This window comes from Molossus molossus, unplaced genomic scaffold (assembly GCF_014108415.1).
Source record: "Molossus molossus isolate mMolMol1 unplaced genomic scaffold, mMolMol1.p scaffold_m16_p_21, whole genome shotgun sequence".
Lineage (NCBI taxonomy): Eukaryota > Metazoa > Chordata > Mammalia > Chiroptera > Molossidae > Molossus > Molossus molossus.
Window position 1 is genome coordinate 133,349 of NW_023425357.1, and position 22,767 is coordinate 156,115.

At 51.8% G+C, this 22,767-nt stretch overlaps 3 protein-coding genes across 4 annotated transcripts; all 3 read right to left on the minus strand.

The window, feature by feature from the left end:
- Positions 1–1,476: 1,476 nt before the first annotated feature.
- ZNF584 (zinc finger protein 584) lies at positions 1,477–9,499 on the minus strand. 2 transcript variants are annotated; one of them, XM_036273889.1, is made up of 4 exons: positions 9,237–9,499; positions 8,403–8,529; positions 3,087–3,197; positions 1,477–2,556 (listed from the first exon to the last, which is right to left on the minus strand). In XM_036273889.1, the coding sequence occupies exons 1-4, from the start codon at positions 9,252–9,254 to the stop codon at positions 1,550–1,552; spliced, it is 1,263 nt and encodes a 420-aa protein (XP_036129782.1). In that variant the 5' UTR covers positions 9,255–9,499; the 3' UTR covers positions 1,477–1,549. The 2 variants fall into 2 exon arrangements, with proteins under 2 accessions (XP_036129782.1, XP_036129783.1); XM_036273890.1 differs by lacking the exon at positions 3,087–3,197.
- Positions 9,500–13,344: 3,845 nt separating this feature from the next.
- On the minus strand, positions 13,345–14,295 carry RNF225 (ring finger protein 225). Its single transcript, XM_036274892.1, has one exon. It carries the CDS (start codon positions 14,293–14,295, stop codon positions 13,345–13,347), a length of 951 nt encoding a protein of 316 aa, XP_036130785.1.
- A 1,212-nt stretch (positions 14,296–15,507) lies between these two features.
- On the minus strand, positions 15,508–22,529 carry RPS5 (ribosomal protein S5). The gene is made up of 6 exons (XM_036273894.1): positions 22,424–22,529; positions 21,640–21,748; positions 16,798–17,007; positions 16,510–16,638; positions 15,702–15,800; positions 15,508–15,626 (listed from the first exon to the last, which is right to left on the minus strand). Exons 2-6 carry the CDS (start codon positions 21,745–21,747, stop codon positions 15,558–15,560), a joined length of 615 nt encoding a protein of 204 aa, XP_036129787.1. The 5' UTR covers position 21,748; positions 22,424–22,529; the 3' UTR covers positions 15,508–15,557.
- Between the last annotated feature and the right edge of the window lie 238 nt (positions 22,530–22,767).

Consider the following 22,767-nt stretch of genomic DNA (forward strand, 5'->3'; position numbering starts at 1 on the left):
GACATGGCTTCTGAGCTGACTCTGGAAAGAGCTTCCTGTGACCAATGCTGGAGATTGAGGAACATTCCCTGGGAACAAGGATCCTGGCTCCTATTGTCCCTGGACACATGGGGCATCTGGTACCAACTCTCCCATTCTTGACCCACCAGTAAACCTGACACCCAGATGACACGATTCGCCTACCAAGCCTTCTAATCTCTCCCTGCAGGTCTCAGGCACCAAAGCAAGTTAGGCCAACCTCAACCAGAACTGTTCTCTGCCATTCTGCTATCCTCACCCAGGCAGACAAGTCAGGGATCCCCACAGATGCCATTCCCTCTGTTCATGAGTCCAATTTTGTTCTTTATTCCCCTCACACAGAGATCAGAACCCCCAATATTAAATGTGACTTAAACAAGACCTTTTTTTCTTTTTAACGTTTTATTGATTTTAGAGAGAGGGAGAGAGAGAGAGAATGAGAGTGCGATCATCATTGAGAATCATCAATCAGCTGCCTCCTGCACGCCCTTTACTGGGGATAAGCCTGCGACCCGGGCATTTGCCCTGACGGGGAATTGAACCAGCAACCTCTGGGTGCATGGGACAGTATTCAACCTACTGAGCCACACTGCATCCCAGAGCAGCGTGAGGTGGTCCCAGGATGGGGCAAGCCCACGGCAGGTGCCACATGCGGTGTCAGCAGTGTACATGAAATCAGTTCACCTCCCTGGATGCCCCCGGTGGACACTGCTTAGCTCCTGTTGGCCACAGCTAGGTCATGTCCACACCTAAACCAGTCAGGGGGATATGAGGTCCCATATGGGCTCCACTACTCATGATTCTGTTCTATACAGAGTGGGAAGCATGGAGGTCTGTGGTCCCTGAGCACAGTGGGGTGATGGATGCAACCATGGGGACCAGCCAGGTGGCAGAGGTGTGATGGCTTCTATCACAGCCTGAGCAGTCGGAGTATAACACAGCTCCCCAAAACCTCCCTCATTCCTGACACCCTTCCCATCATGGGTGTTGGGGTGTGCCTGGTTCAGCTTTCAAATGGCTCCTCTCCTCATCCAGTGTGGCTCAATGGAATGACTGTCATCCCATGGACTGAGAGGTCCCGATTTGATTCCGTCAGGGCACATGCCTGCTTTTCAGGCTTGATTCCCATTAGGGGGCGTGCAGGAGGCAGCCAATCGATGTTTCTCTCACATTGATGTTTTTCTCTCTCTCTCTTCCTTCCCCTCTAAAAAAATCAACTTAAAAAAACATATTCAAGCCCTGGCCTGTATTTCTCAGTGGTTAGAGCGTCGGCCCACGGAGCAGAGTCGCGGGTTCGATTTCGGTCAAGGGCATGTACCTCGGTTGCGGTTCGTCCCTGGCCCTGGTCACATTGATGTTTCTCTCTCTCTCTCCCTCCCACTCTATCTAATGATAAATAGAAAAATATCCTCGGGTGAGGAATGAAAAAACAACAAAACACAACATATTCAGACAGCTCCTCTCCTCAGTCTCCTTTCTGGAGAGTTATCTTCCATGCTGAGCATGGAGCCAGTTATGGTACCCCGTCTGCCTACAGCCTTTCTCCCGTGTGGACTTTCTTGTGCTGAAGGAGGGTAGAACTGTGTTTGAATGCTTTTCCACATTCCGCACACTCATAGGACCTCTGCTCCGTGTGGAACTGCTGGTGCCGGTTGCGGTAGGACCTGGTAGTGAAGGTCTTCCCACACAGGCTGCACTCGTAGGGCCGCTCTCCAGTGTGGACTTTCCAGTGCTGGTACAGGCCGGAGCGGGTCACATATGCTTTCCCACACTGCTTGCACACATAAGGCTTTTCTCCAGTGTGAACTCTCTGGTGGATAATGAAGCTCTGGTTGTATTTAAAGAACTTGCCACATTCCTGACACTCATAAGGCCTGGCTCCAATGTGAACTTTCCGGTGCCGGATGAGGGTGGACAGAACACTGAAAGCTTTGCCACATTCGTTACAGGCGTAAGGCCTTTCTCCAGTGTGAATTCTCTGGTGCAGAACAAGGGCATCTTTGCGGTTGAAGGTTCTCCCACACTCACCACACTTGAAAGGTTTTATGCCCGTATGAACCTTCTGGTGCTTCCTCAGTTTAGATGGGTAACTGAAGGCCTTTCCACACTCCTCACACACATGGGGTGTTTCTCCAGTGTGAATTTTTCGGTGATTAACCAGAGTCGAGTTCTCCTTAAGGGCATTACCACCTTTTGGGCACCTAAAGGGTTTCCCTTCACAGTGAGTTACCAGGTGGTCAAGGAGCACGAAGGCCTTCAGGAAGGCCTTCCCGCAACCACTGCACTTGAAGGGCTTCTGTGAAGCATGGACTCCCTGCTGCTGCTGGTGACCAGAGCTGGGCAGGAAGGGCTCTCCGCGCCCCGTGCTCCTGAATGACTTGCTCTCACTGTGAGTGGCCTGGTGTTGGAGGTGGCCTAACATGGCAGGGATATCCTTTTCAGACTCCCCACACAGAAGGTGCTTCTCTGACAGGTGGACTCTGCAGCTCTTCACCCGTTGAGGAGAGGCCTCCCCATCATCCAGTCTACAGGGACAACCTGAAACAGAAAGCTAAGCTACTGAGAGCTGGATTAGAGGCAGGAGGTACCTTTACCACCAGTGCGTGTATAACACACCCAGAAAGGAGTCCGCAGAATTGCCAAGAGGTAGCCAGGATATGTCTGGGTGTGGAAAGGCTGGCCCAGAACAGGGCTCTGCCAGATCACAGAACAGGGACAAGGGCAGTGCGGGAGGAGAGCTGGGACCTCCAAGTCATGTCTCTGCAATAGGCTCCCAGCAAGGCCTTAGTTGCTGGTGACAGTGAGCACTGTGAAGAGGACGTGTCTACTCCTAGGAAAAGACTGTAGCACAGTAAAGGAGAAGTGACAAGACAGAGGCCAGAGAGGTGGGTCATCAAGGGCCTGAGTCATGGTGGAGATGGCAAGACCACACAGTGTGTCCAGAGGTAAAGTAAGGTGGGAATAAGGTGTGGTCACTGGCCTTATCACCAAATGCCAGTGCACAGACACCTGCACCACCATGCTGTGTGAGGACATCATTGAAACCAAGTGCCTCCAGCCCCACTCACCAAGACCAGGACCCCTCCTGGCTCCTGCTCTTCTGACCAGAGTTATGTCCACCATGCTGGGCACCCAGGGCTCTTCTTCACCCTCCACATGGGACCTTGAAGGTACAAATCCTAGGAGGAGAAAGTTTAAGAGGCCAGCCCTAGTAAAGGCTGACCCAGCTGGCCACACACTACAGGAAGCTCATGTCACCATGGCAACCAAAAGGAAACTGAGTATTAGAAAATGAACCTCCTCTGTACATTTATTTATTTCATTTTTTAAATGTTTTTATTGATTTATTTTATTTTATTCGCACCTGAGGACATTTTCCCATTTTTTGTTGAGATAGTGCGGGGAGGAAGAGAGAGAAAGAGAAACATCAACGTGAAAGGGACACATTGAGTGGTTGTCACCCGCATGACCCAACCAGGGCCAGGGACAAACCGCAACCGAGGTACGTGCCCTTAGTGGGAACCAAACCCGGGTCTCTCTGGACCACAGGCCAACACTCTAACCACTGAGCCAAACAGCCAGGGCGTTTTTATTGATTTTTTAGAGAGAAATAGAAACATCGATGTGAGAAACATCAATCAGCTGCCTCTCGTATGCCTACTGGCGATCCAGCTGCAATCTGGGCATGTGCCCTGACCAGGAACTGAACAGGGACCTCAGTCGTGGGACAACACTCAATCCACTGAACCACACTGGCCAGGCCTCCCCTGTATATTCAAAAATTGAGAGGATAAATCTCATGTTATGTGTTTTTTGTTGTTGTTGTTTTTTATTTTCATCCAAGGATATTTTTGAATTTATCTTCAGATAGAATGGGAGGGAGAAAGGGAGGAAGAGAGAGAAACATCCATGTGGGAGAGACACATCGACTGGTTGCCACCCACAAGATCCCAACCGGGGCCAGGGACAAACTGCAACCAAGGTACATGCCCTTAACGGGAACCAAAGCCAGGACTCTCTTGTCCGTGGGCCGACGCTCTAATGGCTGAGCCAAACCGGCGAGGGCTCATGCTATCTGTTTTAAAAAAAAAAACCTCTTACAAAGCAAAATCTGACATAACTAAAGTAAGAAATTCATAAATAATAATGGTTGGGGATTTCAATTTCTAACTTTCAATAAACAGAATCACGAGGCAGAAAATGAACAAGAATGAAGCACTCGAATAACACTAAATATCAGCTACAACTAAGACACCTATAAGACATGCCACCTAACGACAACAGATACATATTCTTCTCACATTCTCACTTGCACATGGAACATTCTCCAGAACAAACCGTTTGCTAGGGCATAAAACAAGTCCCAATGGATTTCAGAAGACTGAAATAATAAAGCAGTGCTGAGGGGAAATTATAGCTACGAACACCTCTGTGCTATCTTACAACATCTTGTGGCACCAAGTTTATGGGGAGTTTTCCACACCACTTCTCCAACCCTGACACCAAATGGGTGTACAAGGATTCACCAATTCCAACAGTAACTACGAGAATTAGTGTCAGAGTCAGATCCCACAGGTTAAGGGCTCAGTCTGCCCATAAGACTGTGCAGACTTGGGACATCAACTGGAAGTCCCAGGCCTCTGGTAGTTCTAACTGGCTGACTATAAGTTGGGGATTCCCACAATTGTTGACCCCTCCTTAGGTTCAACAATTTGCTAGAACTCAGGTTCACAGAAATCAGGAGAAGAGTTTACTTCAGATTACCGATCGATTATAAAGGACACAACTCAGGAACTGCCCAGTGAAAGAGATGCTTAGGGCAACGTATGCTGGGAGGCTGAGGAGAATCCATGCCCTCTGGGGGCACCACTCTTGAAGCACCTCTATGTGTTCACCAACCCAGATGCTCTCCAACACCACTGTTTAAAAGTTTTTATGAAAAATAAATAAATAAAAGTTTATGGAGCCTGGCCGATGTGGCGTCAGCCTGCGGTCCAGTGGTTGAGCATCAACCCATGCACCGAGGGGTCGCTGGTTCGATTTCCAGTCAGGGTACATGCCCAGGTTGTGGGCCAAATCCCCAGTGGGGGGAAAGCAGAAGATGGCCAATTAATGTTCTCTCTCATTGATGTTTCTCTCTCTCTCTCCCCTTCTCCCTTCCTCTCTTTCTAAAATAAAGAAAAAGTACTTTAGCCCTGGCCGGTTTGGCTCAGCAGTTATAGTGTCAGCCCACGGACCAAATGAGTTGCAGGTTCGATTCCAGTCAAGGGCATGTACCTTGGTTGCAGTTCGTCCTGGCCCTGGTCAGGTTGTGCGGGAGGCAACCAGTTCATATGGGCTCTATCACATCGATGTTTCTCTCTCTCTCTCTCTCTCTCTCCCTCCCTCCCTCCCACTCTATCTGATAATAAGGAGAAAAGTATCCTCGGGTGAGGAATAAAGAAAAAAAAGAGCCCTGGCCAGTTTGGCTCAGCGGTTAGAGCGTCAGCCTGCGGTCCAGAGAGACCCGGGTTCGGTTCCTGCTAAGGGCATGTACCTCAGTTGCAGTTTGTCCCCGGCCCTGGTTGGTCGTGCAGGTGGCAGCCACTCGATGTGTCCCTTTCACGTAGATGTTTCTCTCTCTCTCTCTTCCTCTCTCTCCCTCCCATTCTACCTGAACAAAAAGTGGAAAAGTGTCCTCGGGTGAGGATAAAAAAAAAAGAAAAAGAAAAATACTTTTTATAAAAAAAATAATAATAAAATAAAAATAAAAGTTGTTATGGAGGTTTCACTACATAGGCGTGACTGATCAAATCACTGACCATTGGTGATTGACTCCCAGCCCTCTGCTGTCTATAGGAGGGTAGGGGCTGGGAGGATCGGGATATAGAATGGCTGAAAATCCAATCTTCCAGTCATGCCTTGGTCTTTCTGGTGACCAAGCCCATCCTCTAACTTTCTAGGGGTCTCCAGCTACCAGTCACCATTAGCATCATGGCAGAGATTCCGAGGATTTTAGGAGCTGTGTGCCAGGAACTGGAAACAAAGTCAAAATACAAATATATTTATTATGTCACAACACCCATATTTTTAAAAATCTCAAACATCTGATCATAAATTCCTAACAGGGCAGGTCAAGGTGGGTAGTCACACCCCAGGCATACAACTTTTTTTCTTTTTTTTATCCTCATCTGAGGATATTTTTTCACTAATTTTTAGATAGAGTGGAAGGGAAGAAGGGAGAGAGAGAGAAACATCGATCGGTTACGTCCTACACAACCCCAGCTGAGGCCGGGGATCAAACCTGCAACCAAGGTACATGCCCTTGACTGGGAATAGAACTTGCAACCATGCAGTCTGTAGGCAGATACTCTTAACTACTGAGCCAAACTGGCCAGGGCCATACAACTTTTTTTTTTAAGGTTTTTTTTTTTCTTTACTGATTTTAGGAAGGGAGAGAGACAGAAACATCAATGAGAGAGAATGTCAATTGGCCGCCTCCTGCATGCCCCACACTGGGAATCGGGCCTACAACCTGGGCATGTGCCCTGATTGGGAACTAAACTGGCAATCTCTTGGTGCATAGGTCTACGCTCAACCGCTGTTTCCATCTCTCTCTTCCTATCTCTCTAATGTCAACAAAGAAAAAAAGATTAAAATAATATATTTTTGCAGATGCTATCACATTATATATACATGTATATGGAAACCCACTAAAAAAACTATTATAGCTAACAAATGAGTTTAGCAAGGTTGCAGGTTACAACATCAGTATACAAAAATAAATTATAGCCCTGGCTGGTTTGGCTCAGCAGTTAGAGTGTCAGCCCACGGATCGGTTCTCGCTAAAGGCACGTAACTCATTGCAGTTTGTCCCCAGCCCCAGTTAGGGTCATGTGGGTAGCAACCAGTCAATGTGCCTCTCTCACGTGGATGTTCCTCTCTCTCTCTTCCCCCCTTTCTCCCTCCTGCTCTATTGTGAAGATTAATGCAAAAATGTCCTTGAGTAAGGATAAAAAAAGCAAATGAAAAAACAAAAAACAAAAATGAATTATATTTCTATACACTAGTAAAAAAACAATAAAAAATTAAATTAAGCAAACAATTCCAGCCACAGGCAATGTGGTTCAGTGGTTAGAGTCGGCCCAAGCACCAAAGAGTCACAGGTTCAATTCCCTGTCAAGGGTATGTACCTGGGTTGCAGGTTTGATCCCTGGCTCGTCGGAAGCACATGTGGGAGGCAGCCAATTGGTGTCTCTCTCTCACATAGATGTTTCTCTCTCTCTCTCTCCTTCCCTACCTTCCTTCCACTCTGTCTAAAACAAACAAACAAACAAAAATCAATGGACAAAATATTCTCGGGTTAGGATTAACCAAAAGAAAAGAAAAGAAAAAACCCAGCTGGTGTGGCTCAGTGATTGAGCGTCGACCCATGCATCAAGAGGTCGCTAGTTCGATTCCCAGTAGGGCACATGCCCACATTGTGGGCCTGATTCCCAGTGGGGGGCATGCAGGAGATGGCCAATCAATGTTCTCTCTCAATGATGTTTCTCTCTCTCTCTCCTTCTCCCTTCCTCTCTCTCTCTAATATCAATTTTTTTTCTTTTTATCCTTGAGGACATTTTTCTATTTGTTGTTCAGATAGAGTGGGAGAGAGAGGAAGAGAGAGAAACATCGACGTGAAAGGGACACATCGAGTGGCTGCCAACTGCACGACCAACCACGGACGGGGACAAACTGCAACCGAGGTACGTGCCCTTAGTGGTAACCGAACCTGGGTCATTCTGGACTGCAGGCCAATGCTCTAACCGCTGAGCCAAACCGGCCAGGGCTCTAATATCAATTTTTAAAAAACTAAAAAAGAAAACAATTTCATTTACAATGGCATCCAAAGAATAAGTTTAGCTTTGTATACAGAACACTACAAAAAAATTATAGAACTGCCAAATAAACAGAAAGACATGTCATGTCCATGGATTGAAAGATATTAAGAACACAACACTCTCACAATGGATCTACTGATTTGAATTCATGGCTCAAACTTGGCCCAGGGAGAAGTCCATATAATATCTTTTGGAGAAAGAAGGCAAAACCCAGAGCACAGAGGGACCATGTTTCAGCAGGGTCACAGAGAGAGGCAGAGCTGGGTGGGACTTGTTGGGAAAACTGTAAACGTCTGAAGCCCAAGCTGTCCTCCAGAAAGCTGCTGGGGCAACAGGTGTTGAGGCTGCTAACAGAGCTGCTGAGAGAGGACTCTACAAGCACAGGCCCAGTCCTGGTACTCTGCACCAACCCAGGAAATCTGAGAATAAAGCAGCCTCCCTGATGGGACTTTGGGATGAACAGAAATTCCGTGAGGGAAAGTCAGAGGTGGTCAGTTTCCTGGGGGAACGTGAGGGTCTTACCCAGTGAGACAATGAGCATAAAGTTCTCCAACATCACATCATGGTACAGGCTCCTCTGGGTGGAATTAAGGAGACTCCACTCCTCCCGGGAGAAGTACACAGCCACATCCTCAAAGGTGACCAGGCCCTGTCATGACGGATTCAACTGAGCCTTAGGGTCAACAGTGGGCAGAGAAGCCAACCAAAATGTAGACAGAGAAACACATCCAGGCCCTTGACCTGTGGCTCAGCGTCCTACCACATCTTTCCCTTTGAGCCCCAATCCCCCCATCCATACTCTCATCCCTCCCTCTTCCTAAAATCCCTACCTCAGAAGATTCCCAGTCCCCCCTCCCTCCCCGCCCCCGATACCACTGATGCCTCACTCATGTTACTACTAGATTCTGCACCCAGCCCACAGTCACAAGCTGGTGACCTGACAGATGCCACCTACGTACCGGGCCAGGAGCACAAGCCGCACCCTATCTCCTGCCACCCAGTTTTCCAGGGATCACCTCTTAGAGCTCATCCTTCCGTCTCAGGCACAAACACCTGGTCTACGGCCCTCCAGCGGGACCGACCGCCAGGCACACAGCCCAGCACCACCTCACCAGTCCGCCCCAGGGTCAGGCAACTAATGGACCCCCACACGTGCCAGTTCTGCACATGGTGTCTGCAGAGTGACACCACGGAGAGCTGCCACGATCGCACCCGCCCCGGGGAGCCCCGCCGCCCGGAACCACGCACGCATCACCGAGCCCAGGCCCTCGTCCACCGGCCTCTGCCGGCTGCACCTCCCCTCCACAGCCTTGCTCAGTCCTGGGCTCATTCGGAACCGGACCCCCTTTCACTCACCTGCGCCTCAGCGGCCATCGGAACCTGTGGGCGGAGCGTGGCTGCGACCTAGACGCGCGCCGAGTGCCTGCGCACTCCGCTGAACTCCGTCGCCGCCCCGGGCGCAGTAACATCCGGCGGCCGAAGAAACTTCGAAGCTTGGTCTCCGTCGGGTACCGTGGTGTCGAGGGCTGGGGAGCCGCGGGACACGAGAGCTTCACGAAGACGGAGCCACTCGGGGGCCACGGCGCGTGCAAAGGCGCGGCCGGGCTCCCCGCCCTTCTCCTTCGCCGCCCGCGGGGCTCGAGGGAGGTGGTCCAGCCCGCACCGCACTCGTCAGGAGCCCACACGGACCCACCTCCCGCAGCGAACTGAGCAATACCAGGGCAGCGCCGGAAGTCCCGCCCCGTGCTGCCGCCGGCCGCTTCATTGATTGGGCGTCTGCCTCACGCTCGCACTTCATCTCCCAGCTCCCCTCGCGGGGCCGCTTGCTCGTTGCCACGGCGACAAGGGAGGGCGCTCTCAGCGTCTCCTGGACGTTCGGAACTACATTTCCCATAGTGCCCTCGCAGTGCGTCCGTAATGATGCAACCGACGGCTGCTCACGAAAGGGGCGTTCCCGGGCGAGCGCGCCGCGGAGGAAAGGCTTTCTGCTGTTACTTTGTACCCACGTGGGACAGGGACAGGGTTGCTGCACGATCGCTGGCGTCCCGGAGGCTCCCCGGGCCCGCGGAAACGCTAACGGGGAAGGCACGAGAGCCGGGCGGTCCCACCACGCCCTGTACGCCCGAGGCCTGGTCCGCCGCTGGTGTTAACGGAGAGGGGAGAACTCGGGCAGAGAGAACTACAGCTGCGGGGCTGGGGCTGGGGTCAGGGGAGGGAAAATCGATTTGCCCGCTCCGACCAGTGCGTGGAGTTGAGAGGTGTTTTGCAAAAAGCTCTCTGGTTTTCCTTCGAGTCCAACCCCTGTCCAGTCCGTCAGCCTCAGTTTCCCCATCCGTCAATCTGGACACTGCCTCTGTCTCTAGCGACAATGGGAGGAGAGCTGGGGGAAGGTTTGCTGAGTTGGGGGCCCCAGGAGCTTGGCGGGGAGGCCGTGTGGCCAAGATGCTGGCTCTGCTTAGCCTTCTAGCCATCACCTGCCATGTGAAGGCCCTCCTTGTGCCTGAGGTGTTCCCAGTGCACCCTTGGTAAACAGCAGGCGCTCAAAAAATACTTGTGGATGAACGAGTTCTAGCCAGTAGAGTGTTTATTACCGCCCGTTTTACAGAAAAGAAGAGCAAAATCGCGAGTACAGGTCTCTCTGGCACCATGCCAGGCACTGAGGATGACCAGCTCTCTGGGAGTTCACAGGACCTGGCAGGAGGAGCAAGCCTGGGACTGGACAGAGGGCAGGCAGCCCCTGGTAGACACAGAGGCCGAAAGGCAAAGGTGTGGGGGAGGCCCCCATGATCCTGGCCCCAGGGTCGTTTCGGGCATCCCCTTTGTTCATGGGCAGTGGGCGGGCAGGCATCGAGGTAGTAATCAGCAGACAGGAATGCTCAGCAGTCCCTAGGCTCTGTGATCAGCCTCATTTTACAGGAGACAAAGGCCTCAGGCTCCCAGCTGAGAGGGTGGAGAAGCAAAGCTTCCTTGTAGCCCCCAGGAGGAAGCTGGTTAACAGAGGGAGGGAGAGACCAGCACTGCCCACTATCCTCAGCCACCACCTCACTGCCCCAGGTCCCTCTGACCCAAAGCTAACTGTCATTTCCCATGAGTGTTCTTGAAGATACAACTCTGAGGTCTCTTCCTCCAGGCAGCCTTCCTTGAACACCCTCAGAGAGCATCATCTTTTGCTCTTCTGTGAACCACCAGTCAAATTTCCCTTTCTGGTCCCCCTGGCTGGACCTATCTCTGGCAGTTTTCCTGCCTCCCCCACTCTCTTGCCTTGGGGTGCAGAAGAGAAGGGATGAGGAGGGACCTATCTGAGACCCTATATAAACTGAATAATAGCTCTCACAGATATCCAAATCCTAATCCCTGGAATCTGCATCTGATACCTTGCATGTCAAGATGGGCTTGTAGATGTTGATTAAGTTAAGGACAGCAAGTTGAGCTGGGGACATTATCCTGGTTTATCAGAATGGGCTCAATGTCATCACAGTGTCATAAATGAAAGGAAGACAGAAGGGTCAGAGAGAGATCTGAAGATACTATGCTGCTGCTTTGAGGATGGAGGAGGCCAAAGAGTGCGGCTTAGAAGCTGGAGATTCTCCCCTGGAGCCTCGAGAAGGAACTGACCTTGTGGACACCTGGACTTTAGTCCAGTGAGACTGATCCGAAGACATCAGCCTGAAGAAATGTGAGATGGTTGATGTGTGTTGTTCTAAGGAATGGAGTTAGTGGAAATAAGTGGCAGCAAGAGAAAACTACAGACTGCCAACCTTGTTCCTGCCGATCAGGTCCCCTCCCTGTGGGGCAGGGCTTTGAGTGACATTGGCACACAAATATGGGACAAGAACTGGTCCGGGAAGACGCTCCCTTGGACGTCCTGCGGTCCCCACTCTGGCTTTCCACCTGGAAGCAGCAGCTTGCATCAGAAGGAGCCTCGATGACTGCCTAGGTCAGGGTGGCTGGCAGCAAGGTGAGCCCAGGGTGTGCACAGGCATTTCTGGGCTACCCCCTGGTCACCTGTAATGCTGTCATGCCCTTCAGAAATCTCTTTGGCACTCGCTGTGTGCCAGGGGCTGAGGACATACGGTTGTAAACAAACCAAACAGGAGCCTTCAACCTCATATAAGTTACACTGGAAAATGCTGGGGGCCCACCTGCAACACACAGCATCCCAACCCTGGGCTAACTGAGGCAGGATGTGGGCTCCAGGGCCTGGGATGTGGGGCAGATGACTCATGTTCAGTTTGTGCAGAGGGTGGATGCCATCTGCTCTGCTGTGACTAAACCAGGAAGGCTTCTGAGAGGAGGAAGACAAGAACCCAAGAGTTGCCCTCCCTGGAGGTGGCTGTCCATAGGGAGGGGTAAGGCTTTACCTGGGGGTCCAATAAGGATGCCAGGAAAGGTACAGTAACAGGCTCCAAGAAATGAATGGAGATGGGGTGAGGGGTGGTTCCAGTGGCCAGGGAGGTCCATGAGCAACCCCCAAACCAGGTAACACTGAACTAGAGGGCAACCTGGGACGTCAGGGGCCTCCATGGCAACTAGGTACTCAGCACCCAGGTGGGAGCCAATCTTTTTTTTTGGGGGGGGGGGGGGACATCGATTTGATGTTCCATTTATTTATGCATTTATTGGTTGATTCTTGTATATGTCCTAACTGGTGAACCAACTCACAACCTTGGCGAATAGTGACGGACGGTCTAACCACCTGAGCTACCAGCCAGGGCTGGGAGCCAGTCTTTGAGGCTCAGGCCCTATCTGTCCCTCCCCAGCCCTAGCCCCAGTCAGGTGTGCAGGGTGGCAACTGAGGACCAGCACTGAGACAGCTGGGTCCACCTCCCACCTGCAGGCAGCAGAGTAGAAAACAAACTCCACCACCTGGTCAGGGTCCGCTTGGCAATGGCTCTGTCAGGGGTGTTTTCCGAGTAGCAGCAGTAGCACATTTGCCTTCCAAGGATGGGAGCACCTGTGGCCACCTGTGGAGAACTTCAGAGCCTTCATTCAGTCTCTGGTGCCCCAAGGATGCACCCCAGGGCTCTGGTGAGGACTGGGGGTACATTCAGTGGGACCCTTGTGAGGATCAAGGTTGGAGTGCCCCTAGCAGGCTGTCTGCAGAGGTCACTCAGGGAGGCTTCCCATCTGGACTCCTAGGAGGGATGAGGATCGGGGTACTCCCACTGCGCCCTCAGGGAGACCAGGTTTAAGAGCGCATCCCAGCAGGGTCTTTACAAAGGTGAGATCAGGGCAACCTCAGCTGGATGCCGGCAGAGATTTGGGTCAAGGTGTTCTCAGGGGTTGCTTCTTGAGAGGGTCCCTGTCCGGTGATGATCCCATCAAGCCTCCCTTTGGAGAAATGGGTGCCTACTAGGCGCCCTCCTAAACCTCAGGGGATCGTGGCAAGTTGTTCTGGTTGGGCCACCAGGATGACACCAAGGTCCCAGGACTGGAGACGGGATCTGCAGCAGAGATGCGTTTACTATGGCTCCGGTGCCCCGGGGGCCCAGGCGGGCCCATCCTCTGACTCCCACTCGCGATCCGAGGGCCTGTCCAGCGTCCCCTCCGCATCCGCTGCGTCCCCGGGGCTCTCTATGGGCTCCAGCGCATCCTCTGCAGCCCCTGGCAGGTTGGTGTCTAGTTCACGGCCCGTGGGACCTGGCGTCCAGGGCGCCCCGGGCGTGGGCCGCGGCGGTAACCAGGAGAAGTCGGGTGGTGGGGCAAGAGCCACGAGCTGGGGGCGTGCGAGGCCGGAGGAGGCGGCGTGCGGGATGAGGAAGAAGATGTAGACGCCGGAGACCACCAGCCCCGCGGCCACCAGCACGGCCAGCGCCACTGCAGCGTTGAAGATCCAGGTGGGGCTGTCCAGCGTCACGCGGCGGGACAGCGGACGGCCGAGGCGCAGTGGCGGTGGGGGCGGCGGCGGGCGCGCTGGGCGGGTTTTGCGTGGCCCTGGCGCTGGAGGAGGGCGCAGGTAGAGCAGCCCCCGGCGCCGGTCAAAGCGCACCGAGCCCTGGCGCGTGGGCGGGCTGCGAGCTTCGTGGGGCAGCAGGCCGGTCTGTGTGGGAAGAGCGGGCAGCCCCCCGCGTTGGGCCAGGCGCGTGGGCGCACGGCACACGGGGCAAGCCACTGCGTCACCGCCCCCCGCCGTGGCCAGTGACAGGCGAGCCAGGCACTCAAGGCAGAAGATGTGGCCACAGTCCAGGCGCTTGGGCAGCTTGAACACACCGTCGAAAGGCGACACGCAGATGAGGCACTCCACGGGGGACGCGGGGGGCAGCATGGGGCCTGAGCCCGGGCTGCGGTCCCCATCCTCGTCTTCGTCCTCCCCTTGGCTGGGGGACCGGGGCGCAGAGAGCGAGCCAGGGGAGCTGGGACCCGAGCCCTGGGGAAATCGCGGGCGGCGGAGCCAGGGTGGCCATGGGCAGGGCATCCGGACTGGGCCTGCCGGGAGAGGTGGTCAGGCAGCTAAGGAGGCGGTGAAAGATAGAGGCTCTGGACCCTGCAGAAGATTTCTCCCAACACGGAGCAGGGCCAGGATGGGGAGAAGCGACTCTGGGTCAGAGAGGAACCCAGGGGGCACAGCAGATTGAGCTAGAGAATTGGAGACCCCAGAGATGGGGACTGAGGGGACTCGAGTGGCTCCAGGGAGGACCCCAGCCAGGCATGGGAAAGGGTAGATAGGGACTCCCAGGAGAACTAAACCTAGACACTGAGGATAAAGTGCCCAGCAGTGCAGAGCAAGGATGGGAGCTACAAAGGATCAGAGGCTCCCCACCAATGACAGACCCAACTGTCCTTTCGCCCCTTCCTACCTGCTGGAGCCTCCTCCCTCTGGCTGGCAAGTCTCTGTCAGCTTTGACCCCAATCCTTGGCTTACTGGCAGAGACACTAATTGCCCCTCCCCATGGGAGGGAGCCTGAGGTGGAGCCACACCCTCCAGGCCCTAGGTTCCCACCAGACTTGTCCAACTGCTTGCCACGCCTTCCAAGATGTACACCAGCAGCATGTCAGGGGTGGTGGGTAGGTGATGGCACGGGTTTACAGAACTCAGACAGCTCCTGACACTGCCCTCAGCCCCTCTTATGAATTCTCCACCCCGGAGGCTCTGGTGGCAAGGAGCATGGGGTAACAGTCCTGCAGGCTGCCTGGGGCTAGGTTGTAGCCAGGCCACACAACGCAGCCTGGAGCCCACAGGGACAACCTGGCCAGAGAATGACCTCTAGAGTCTCCTAGCAGACCCACCAGTGGACTGGACAGGACAGGGTTGGCCCCTGCCCGCCAGCAGAGGAACTGGAAGTGGTCAAGGCCCAGACCACAGCTTGGCTTCCTCTACCTAAGCTGCTTCCAGGTAGTGACAGCTGCCACCCAGACCTCGCGGGCACCCAAGCCCCTCCCCAGGCCAGAGTGACATCACTGTGAAGACAACCCCACCCCTCCCACTTCTAACCAGCTGAAACACTCCAGGTGACCAGGCCTGCATCCTGGGGTGACATGGTTCTGAGTCAGTGGTTCTGGACTTCCCTGGGGAGTCCAGGTCCACACAGGCCAAAAGATGTGCCAGGAATGTGATCAGCTCTTCAGGACATGGGACCATCCTGCCCCAGCTCCCAGAGACCCCCAAGGACAGACAGCGGCACAGGCGGGCAGTGCTGCCCAAAGGGCAAACAAGTTTATTGAAACCGCAGCCAGTGATCAACGGTTGGACTTGGCCACACGCTCCAGCTCGTCTTTCTTCTTGATAGCATAGGAGTTGGAGGAACCCTGCAAGGAGGCACACGCTTAGCTCGAGTGGGAGAACCGCCCTCCTCCCCCCAAGCCCCCAAGGTCCTCACCCACCTTGGCTGCATTGATGAGCTCATCTGCCAGGCACTCAGCAATGGTCTTAATGTTTCGGAAGGCAGCCTCACGGGCACCTGTGCACAGCAGCCAGATGGCCTAGGGAACACAGGTGTCTGCTAAGCTCGGGCACAGGTTGCCCCAAACCAGGCAGAGCAACGGTCCAAGTGGGCCCTCAACAGATGCTGGCTACCATACGCCACCCTGGTGGCATGCTGCCAGATCTGGGATCAGACTGAGGGCCACAGAAGTAAGTGTAGATACAAAGGTTGAGGTTGGGTCCCTGATTACATAAGACTAGAGACCCACCATGAAAGGAAAATGCAACATGATGTGTGCTCTTGGCCTGGACCCTTGATTGAACACAAAAAACTATAAATGGTGTGCTGGGGACAGCTGCATGAATGAGACACAGAGGAACACTAGATTCTCAATTGCTGTTAATTCCTTGTGGGTGATGGTGGGGATAGGACATCCATATTCTCAGAGAAACTCACTGAAGTATTAAGGGGAAAATGGTTGGAATGTTTGCAACTGATTCTCAAATAGCCCAAGAAACAAGCACAGTGTAAAATGCACCCAAATCAAACACCACCTCAGCCCAATGTGGCCCAAAAGGTCAAGACCTAGGACATGCCCCGCATGGGGTAAGAATCCAGAAAGGTTTCTTGGAGGAAATGACACTCCAGTTAAAACATGCAGATTGGGACGAACCTTCCCACTTGCCAGCCTTTGCCTGGGGCAGAACTCCGCCAAGGTCTGACTGCTGTGCCTCCCCAGCCACGTGTGCCAAAAGCCCCAGGCCTACCTGGTTCACACGGCGCAGAGGGGACACGTCCACAGCCTGTCGCCTCACTGTTCCAGCTCGCCCAATTCTTGTTGAGTCCTCCCGGGGGCCACTGTTGATGATGGCATTCACCAGGACTTGCAGGGGGTTCTAGGAGGGGGGTGGGACTAATGAGCCTGAGGTCTGGCCATTACCCTTCTCTGGTCTCCTCACCCCTAAATCCTGGAGAACCCCATCACACACAGCAGGTGGCTGCTGGCCTTAGGGTTTGCTAAAGGCATGCTCTGCCCACCTGGCCTCAGGCCTTACCTCACCGGTGAGCAGGTGGATGATCTCGAAGGCATGCTTGACAATGCGCACAGTCATGAGCTTCTTGCCATTGTTGCGGCCATGCATCATCATGGAGTTGGTGAGGCGCTCCACAATGGGGCACTGCGCCTTGCGGAAGCGCTTGGCTGCATAGCGCCCTGCACTGTGGGGCAGGTACTTGGCATACTTCTCCTTCACCGCGATGTAATCCTGGGGCAGCAGGGAGAGGGGACCATGGTCAGGAGCAGGATGGACCAGAGGCTCTGAGTACCCACTCAGATATCCCCACTAACCTATGGGGTCTGGTTGTGACCCCTGGCTGCTAGGAAAACATAAAACGTAAACAAACAACTTTATAATGGGAGACAGTGGGGTGGAGAACAGAGAACATAACCAAAATACCCAGTGTTGTTTTAAAAATGTTCTTCAAACTGCTTTGATGTTTTATATAAGATCACTGTTGAAGGGTTGAGAGGACTATCTTGTGTGCTGAAGGACATTTAGCAGGAACCTTCTTCTGACACCGGAAGTAATTTTTTTAAAAGTTGATTTGAGAGAGAAAAATAGAGATTTGTTAACAGTTTCACTTATTTATGTATTCATTGGTTGACTCATTTATGTGCCCTGACGGGACAAAAGCTGCAATCTTGGTGTATAACACTCTAACCAACTGACCTACATAGCCAGGGTCTACACTGTTGTTTTAGAAGAATCACACAGCCCTAGCCAGTTTGACTCAGCTGTTAGTGTCAGCCCACAGACTAAAGGGTTAGGGGCTCAATTCCTGGTCAAGGGCACGTACCTGGATTGCAGGTTCAATCCCAGGTCCTGGCCCCAGTCCAGTTTGTGTATGGCAGGCAACCAACTGATGTGTCTCTCTCACATCAATGATTCTCTCTCTCTCTCCCTCCCTTCCACTCTATCTAAAAATGTATGGAAAAAATATCCTCGGGTGAGGATAAAAAACAAACAAGTAAAAGAATGACACAGCCCTGGCCAGTTTGGCTCAGTGGTTGGAGCTTTGGCCTGCAGATCAGAGAGTCCTGGGTTGGGTTCCCACTAGGGGCACGTACCAAAAAAAAAAAGATGACACAAAAATCCTTCCTATATATTCATATTCATACATACAGTTCCCAAGAAAATACCAAAATTGTTGGGAAGGGGGTTGAGATCAGGAACTATGTGTAACTGTGTGTGTATTTAGAGGACTCTCACTAGTCCCACCATGAAACATGCCCAAGACCGTTCTATGACTCAAATATGAGCACATACACCAACACTACCCTTCTAAAACTATAACTCAGTTGGTTAGTGTCATTCAGTCGTGCCAAAGTTGAAGGTTTGATCTCTGTTCAGGGCTCATACAAGAATCAGCAAATGAATAAAGTGGAACAACAAATCAATGTTGCTTTCTCTCTAAAGTCAATAAATAGAAAAATTAAAAATATACAAGCAGCCTGGCTGGTGTGACTCAGTGGATGAGCATGGACCTATGCACCAAGAGGTTGCTGGTTCGATTCCTGGTTAGGGAACGTGCCTGGGTTGTGGGCTCAATCCCCAGTAGGTGGCATGCAGGAGGCAGCTGATTGATGTTGATGTCTCTCTCTCTTTCTAAAAAAATCAATAAAAAGCCCTGGCGGGTTTGGCTCAGCAATTAGAGTGTCAGCCCGTGGACCAGAGAGTACTGGGTTCGGTTCCCGCTAAGGGCATGTACCTCAGTTGCAGTTTGTCCCCGGCACCAATTGGGGTTGTGTGGGTGGCAACCACTCAATGTGTCTCTCTCACATAGATGTTTCTCTCTCTCTTCCTCCCTCTCTGAGGATAAAAGCAAAATGTCCTTGAAAAGGATAAAAAAAAATCTATAAAAACATATTAAAAAAATCAATAAAACACACACACACACACACACACACAAGCAATGACAAAGAAAGGACATAGGACATGCTGATACTAGTATGACAGTCTGGTGTCTATGCTGAAGGGAACAACCTGTACAAACAGGCAGGTGACCCAGGTATGTGTTCATGGAGGCTTCACTGTACAGGAAAACCTGCCAACTTGAGCTATCCCACGAAGGGTCTGGGTAAACTGTCCCAGCCCAAGGTAGAGCCCTGTACAGCTTCCAAGACATTGACTTCTGCTTCCCTGAACCTACAAGAGCACCAGAGAAGAGTGAAAATAATTTTAACGTTTTTAAAGAGTTGTACAAAAAAATAAAAATAAAAGAAAACAAACAAAAACTTGGGCCCTGGATGGTTTGGCTCAGCGGTTAAGAGCATCAGCCTGCAGACTAGAGAGTCCCGGCTTCGGTTCCCACTGAGGGCATGTACCTGGGTTGCAGTTTGTCCCTGGCCCCGGTTGGGGTAGTGCGGGTGGCAACCACTTGATGTGTCTCTCTCACATCGATGTGTCTTTCACTCCCTTCTTCTCTCCCTCCCACTCTATCTGAAGATGAATGCAAAAAAAAAAAAAAGTGTCCTCGGGTGAGGATAAAAAAAAAGAAAAAAAACCTTGGAAGCAAACACTTAAGACAGAAACCACATGCAAACTGCAAAATAACCCATGAAGGAAAATGATCTACAAAGACATTCAGAGTGAAATCCAGGCCTGAGTTCTCTGTTAGTCAGAGTACCTAGATCCCACGATACACGTAGAGGCAACAAAAATGTTCCAATTCCTTTTAAAATGAGAAGAAAAATAATAAATATAATCCAACCTAAATTGTATTCATCTTTGTACAAATGCAGCCATCAAATAATTTGTTTTACAAAAGGGCTAATGAGGCCAAGTGTAAAACAGTATGAGGGTAAGATAAAGTGGGTGTCTTCCCATTTTCAGATTTCAACACCTATTACAAAGTTGCAGTGATCAAAACAGTGGATAGACATAACCGAAAGGAACAGAATCCGGAGTGCAGGAATAAACGTTTGTGCTCAAATGATTTTCAAGGGTGCCAAGATCATTCACCGGGGGAAATACTCTTTTACAAATGTTCCTCGGATACATGCAAATAGTGAACAGAAGAAATTTAAAAAACAAACATTCTATAACCTACATTCGTTAAATAAAATACACAGAATTGAAAAAAATTAGATGATCTCAGGACAAGAGGATTTTCACATGCAAAAGAATGATGTTGGGCCCAGCTGCTGTGGCTCAGTGGATTGAGCATCGTCCCATGGACTGAGAGTTCCTGGTTTGATTCCCTCTCAGGGCACATGCCCGGGTTTTGGGCACAATCCCCAGTTGGGAGCATGCAGGAAGCAGCCAACACATGTTTGTCTCTCACATGGATGTTTCTATCTCTCTCTCCAAAAAAAAAAAATCAGTAAAAACACACACACACTCACATAAAAATTATGTTGCCCCCGGACAACTGGGAGCCTTAAAATGGTCACAAGCCCTGTCCGGTTTGGCTCAGCGGTTGGAGCGTCGGCCTGCGGTACAGAGAGCCCCGGGTTCGGTTCCTGCTAAGGGCACGTACCTCGGTTGCAGTTTGTCCCCGGCCCTGGTTGGTCGTGCGGGTGGCAGCCACTCGATGTGTTCCTTTCGCATCGATGTTTCCCTCTCTCTCTCTGTTTCTCTCTCTCCCTCCCGCTCTATCTGAACAAAAAATGGAAAAATGTCCTCGGGTGAGGATAAAAAAAAAAAACATAAAATGGTCACAATTGCACAGCCACTGTGGCTCAGTGGTTGAGCATCGACCCATGCAGTGGGAGGTCGCTGGTTTGATTCCAGGTCAGGGCGCATGCCCAGGTTGTAGACCTGATTCCCAGTGGGCGGCATGCAGGAGATGGCCAATCGATGTTCTCTCTCATCGATGTTTCTATCTCTCTCCCCCTCTCACTCCCCCCCTCTAATAATAAAGAAAAAAATACAATAAAATGGTCACAATTGCTCTGGCTGGTTTGGTTCAGCAGTTGGAGTGCCAGCCCGCGTTGGGGTCATGTGGGAGGCAACCAATCAATGTGTCTCATTCATGCTGATGGTTTTCTCTCTCTTCCACTCTGTCTGAAGATAAATGGAAAAATATCCTCAGGTGAGAAAAAAAAGTAGTCACAATGGTGAATTAAAAAAACAGTACGTTTATTTTAATGAAAAAAAAATTTTTTTTGGTACATGCGGCAACCGAACCCAGGACTCTGGTCTGCAGGCTGATGCTCCAACCACTCAGCAAAACCAGCAAGGGCGTGTTTTATTTTAAGAGAAAGAGGAAAAGAGAGAAACAGCTATAGGCTGCCTCCTGCATGCTCCCTACTGGGTGTCAAGTCCACAACCTGGTCATGTGCCCTGACCAGGAATTGAACCAGGACCTCTCAGTCCATGGAAAGACACTCAATCCACAGAGCCACAACAGGGACAACACAATGGTGAATTTTGAGTTATGTGTACTTCACTACAAAAAGCACACACATGTGAGATGTGATGCCTTCTGAAGACAGAACCATTTCTCAACAAAAACTACAGTGCTCCACCCGGGTGGCTTTGGTGGCTGGAGTGCAGTCCTTACACCAAAAGGTTTCGGGTTCAGGTTCAGTAGCCATTGGAGCGTGTACCGGGGCCAACCTATTTATGTCTCTCTCTCAAATAAACAAACATATCCTCCAGTGAGGATTGGAAAAAAAAAAACACAACACCCCAAACTGTAGCAATTTCTGTACAGGACACAAGGAAAAGCAATATGGAAGATGTGGGGGTCCAGGGATTCCCCCTTTCATTTGTTGTCTTCAACTCTTCACTTAGCAGGAAAGATACAAGTTTCAAGTGACCCTCCTGAAAGAATCCCCATGTACCTCCACCCCCAGCTGGGGGGGGGGGGCTCAACCACCACTTTCCCCTAACCTGCAAGGAAATGTCATTGATCTGCACATCATCAGTGCTCCACTTCCCGAAGAGTTTGATGTCGGGGGTCTCTGCTACTGCAGGTGCAGCCGTCTCCCACTCGGTCATCCTAGGGAAAGCAATTGTCAGAGCTCAAGCGCACCCATCATTAACTGTGATCGACCCACATCCTGTGAATTCGGAATTAATGAGGAACCCACGCAGGCTATGAAATTCTGACTCCACCTTTTTAAGCCCTAGAGAAACCACTCAGGTGTCAACAAGAAGCATGTGCCTGTCCCCCAGGATCCCTGGAATCAACAGCTGCTGCAAGAACCACAACTAGGTGGGTGATGCCAAATGCCCTAACATCGCCGGAGTTAAAATCCCAAGCAGGTAATTAACGAGCTCTGCGACCTTGGCACAGTCAACAAACTACTTTGACTCTGCATAGGTTCAGACCGAGAATGCGGTTCGTGTCAGGCACCAAGAAGGCACGAGGGGCTGCTATTAAGGAGAAAACCGTGAGAGGATGCATCGTGCATCTCAGAATAACGGGAACTTCTTATCTCAATGTGCAGTTGCTGAGATCAATCCCACAATCTGGATCGCCGCTGCGGGCAAAGCTACAGAGGCGACGGGGCTCCAGCAACTTCTCGGCGCCTCCTCTCGGTTTCTCCGCACGTTTCCCGGAAGGAGAGGTGAAGACCACAAGGACCTTAACTCCCGGGCCTGGGGGCCCGCCCATGGCTCCCCTGAAGACTGTGGAACGTCCATCAGATGCCCGACCCCCCGGCGGCCTCACCTGAGCGTGCGGCCGGAGCGTCTCTGTCGCTCGGCGTGGACCACGCGCTGCGCTGACACAGACAGGAAGAGGCCGCAGGCCGCGGCCCTACCCTTTTAACGAGGACGAAGACTTCCGGGTCAGAGACGGTGACCCGAGCGCTAAAGGAACAATGTGCTTATGAACCAATCCGACGCGAGAATGTAAAGGTTTCCTTTGCGTCGCATGGGGCGCGTAAAACAGGACGCATGCGCACTTGCAGAAGCGTCCCCATTGCCGGACCGGTTTGGTTCAGCGATTAGAGCGTTGGCCTGCGGTCTGGAGAGGCCCGGGTTTGGTTCCCGCTAGGGGCACGAACCTCGGTT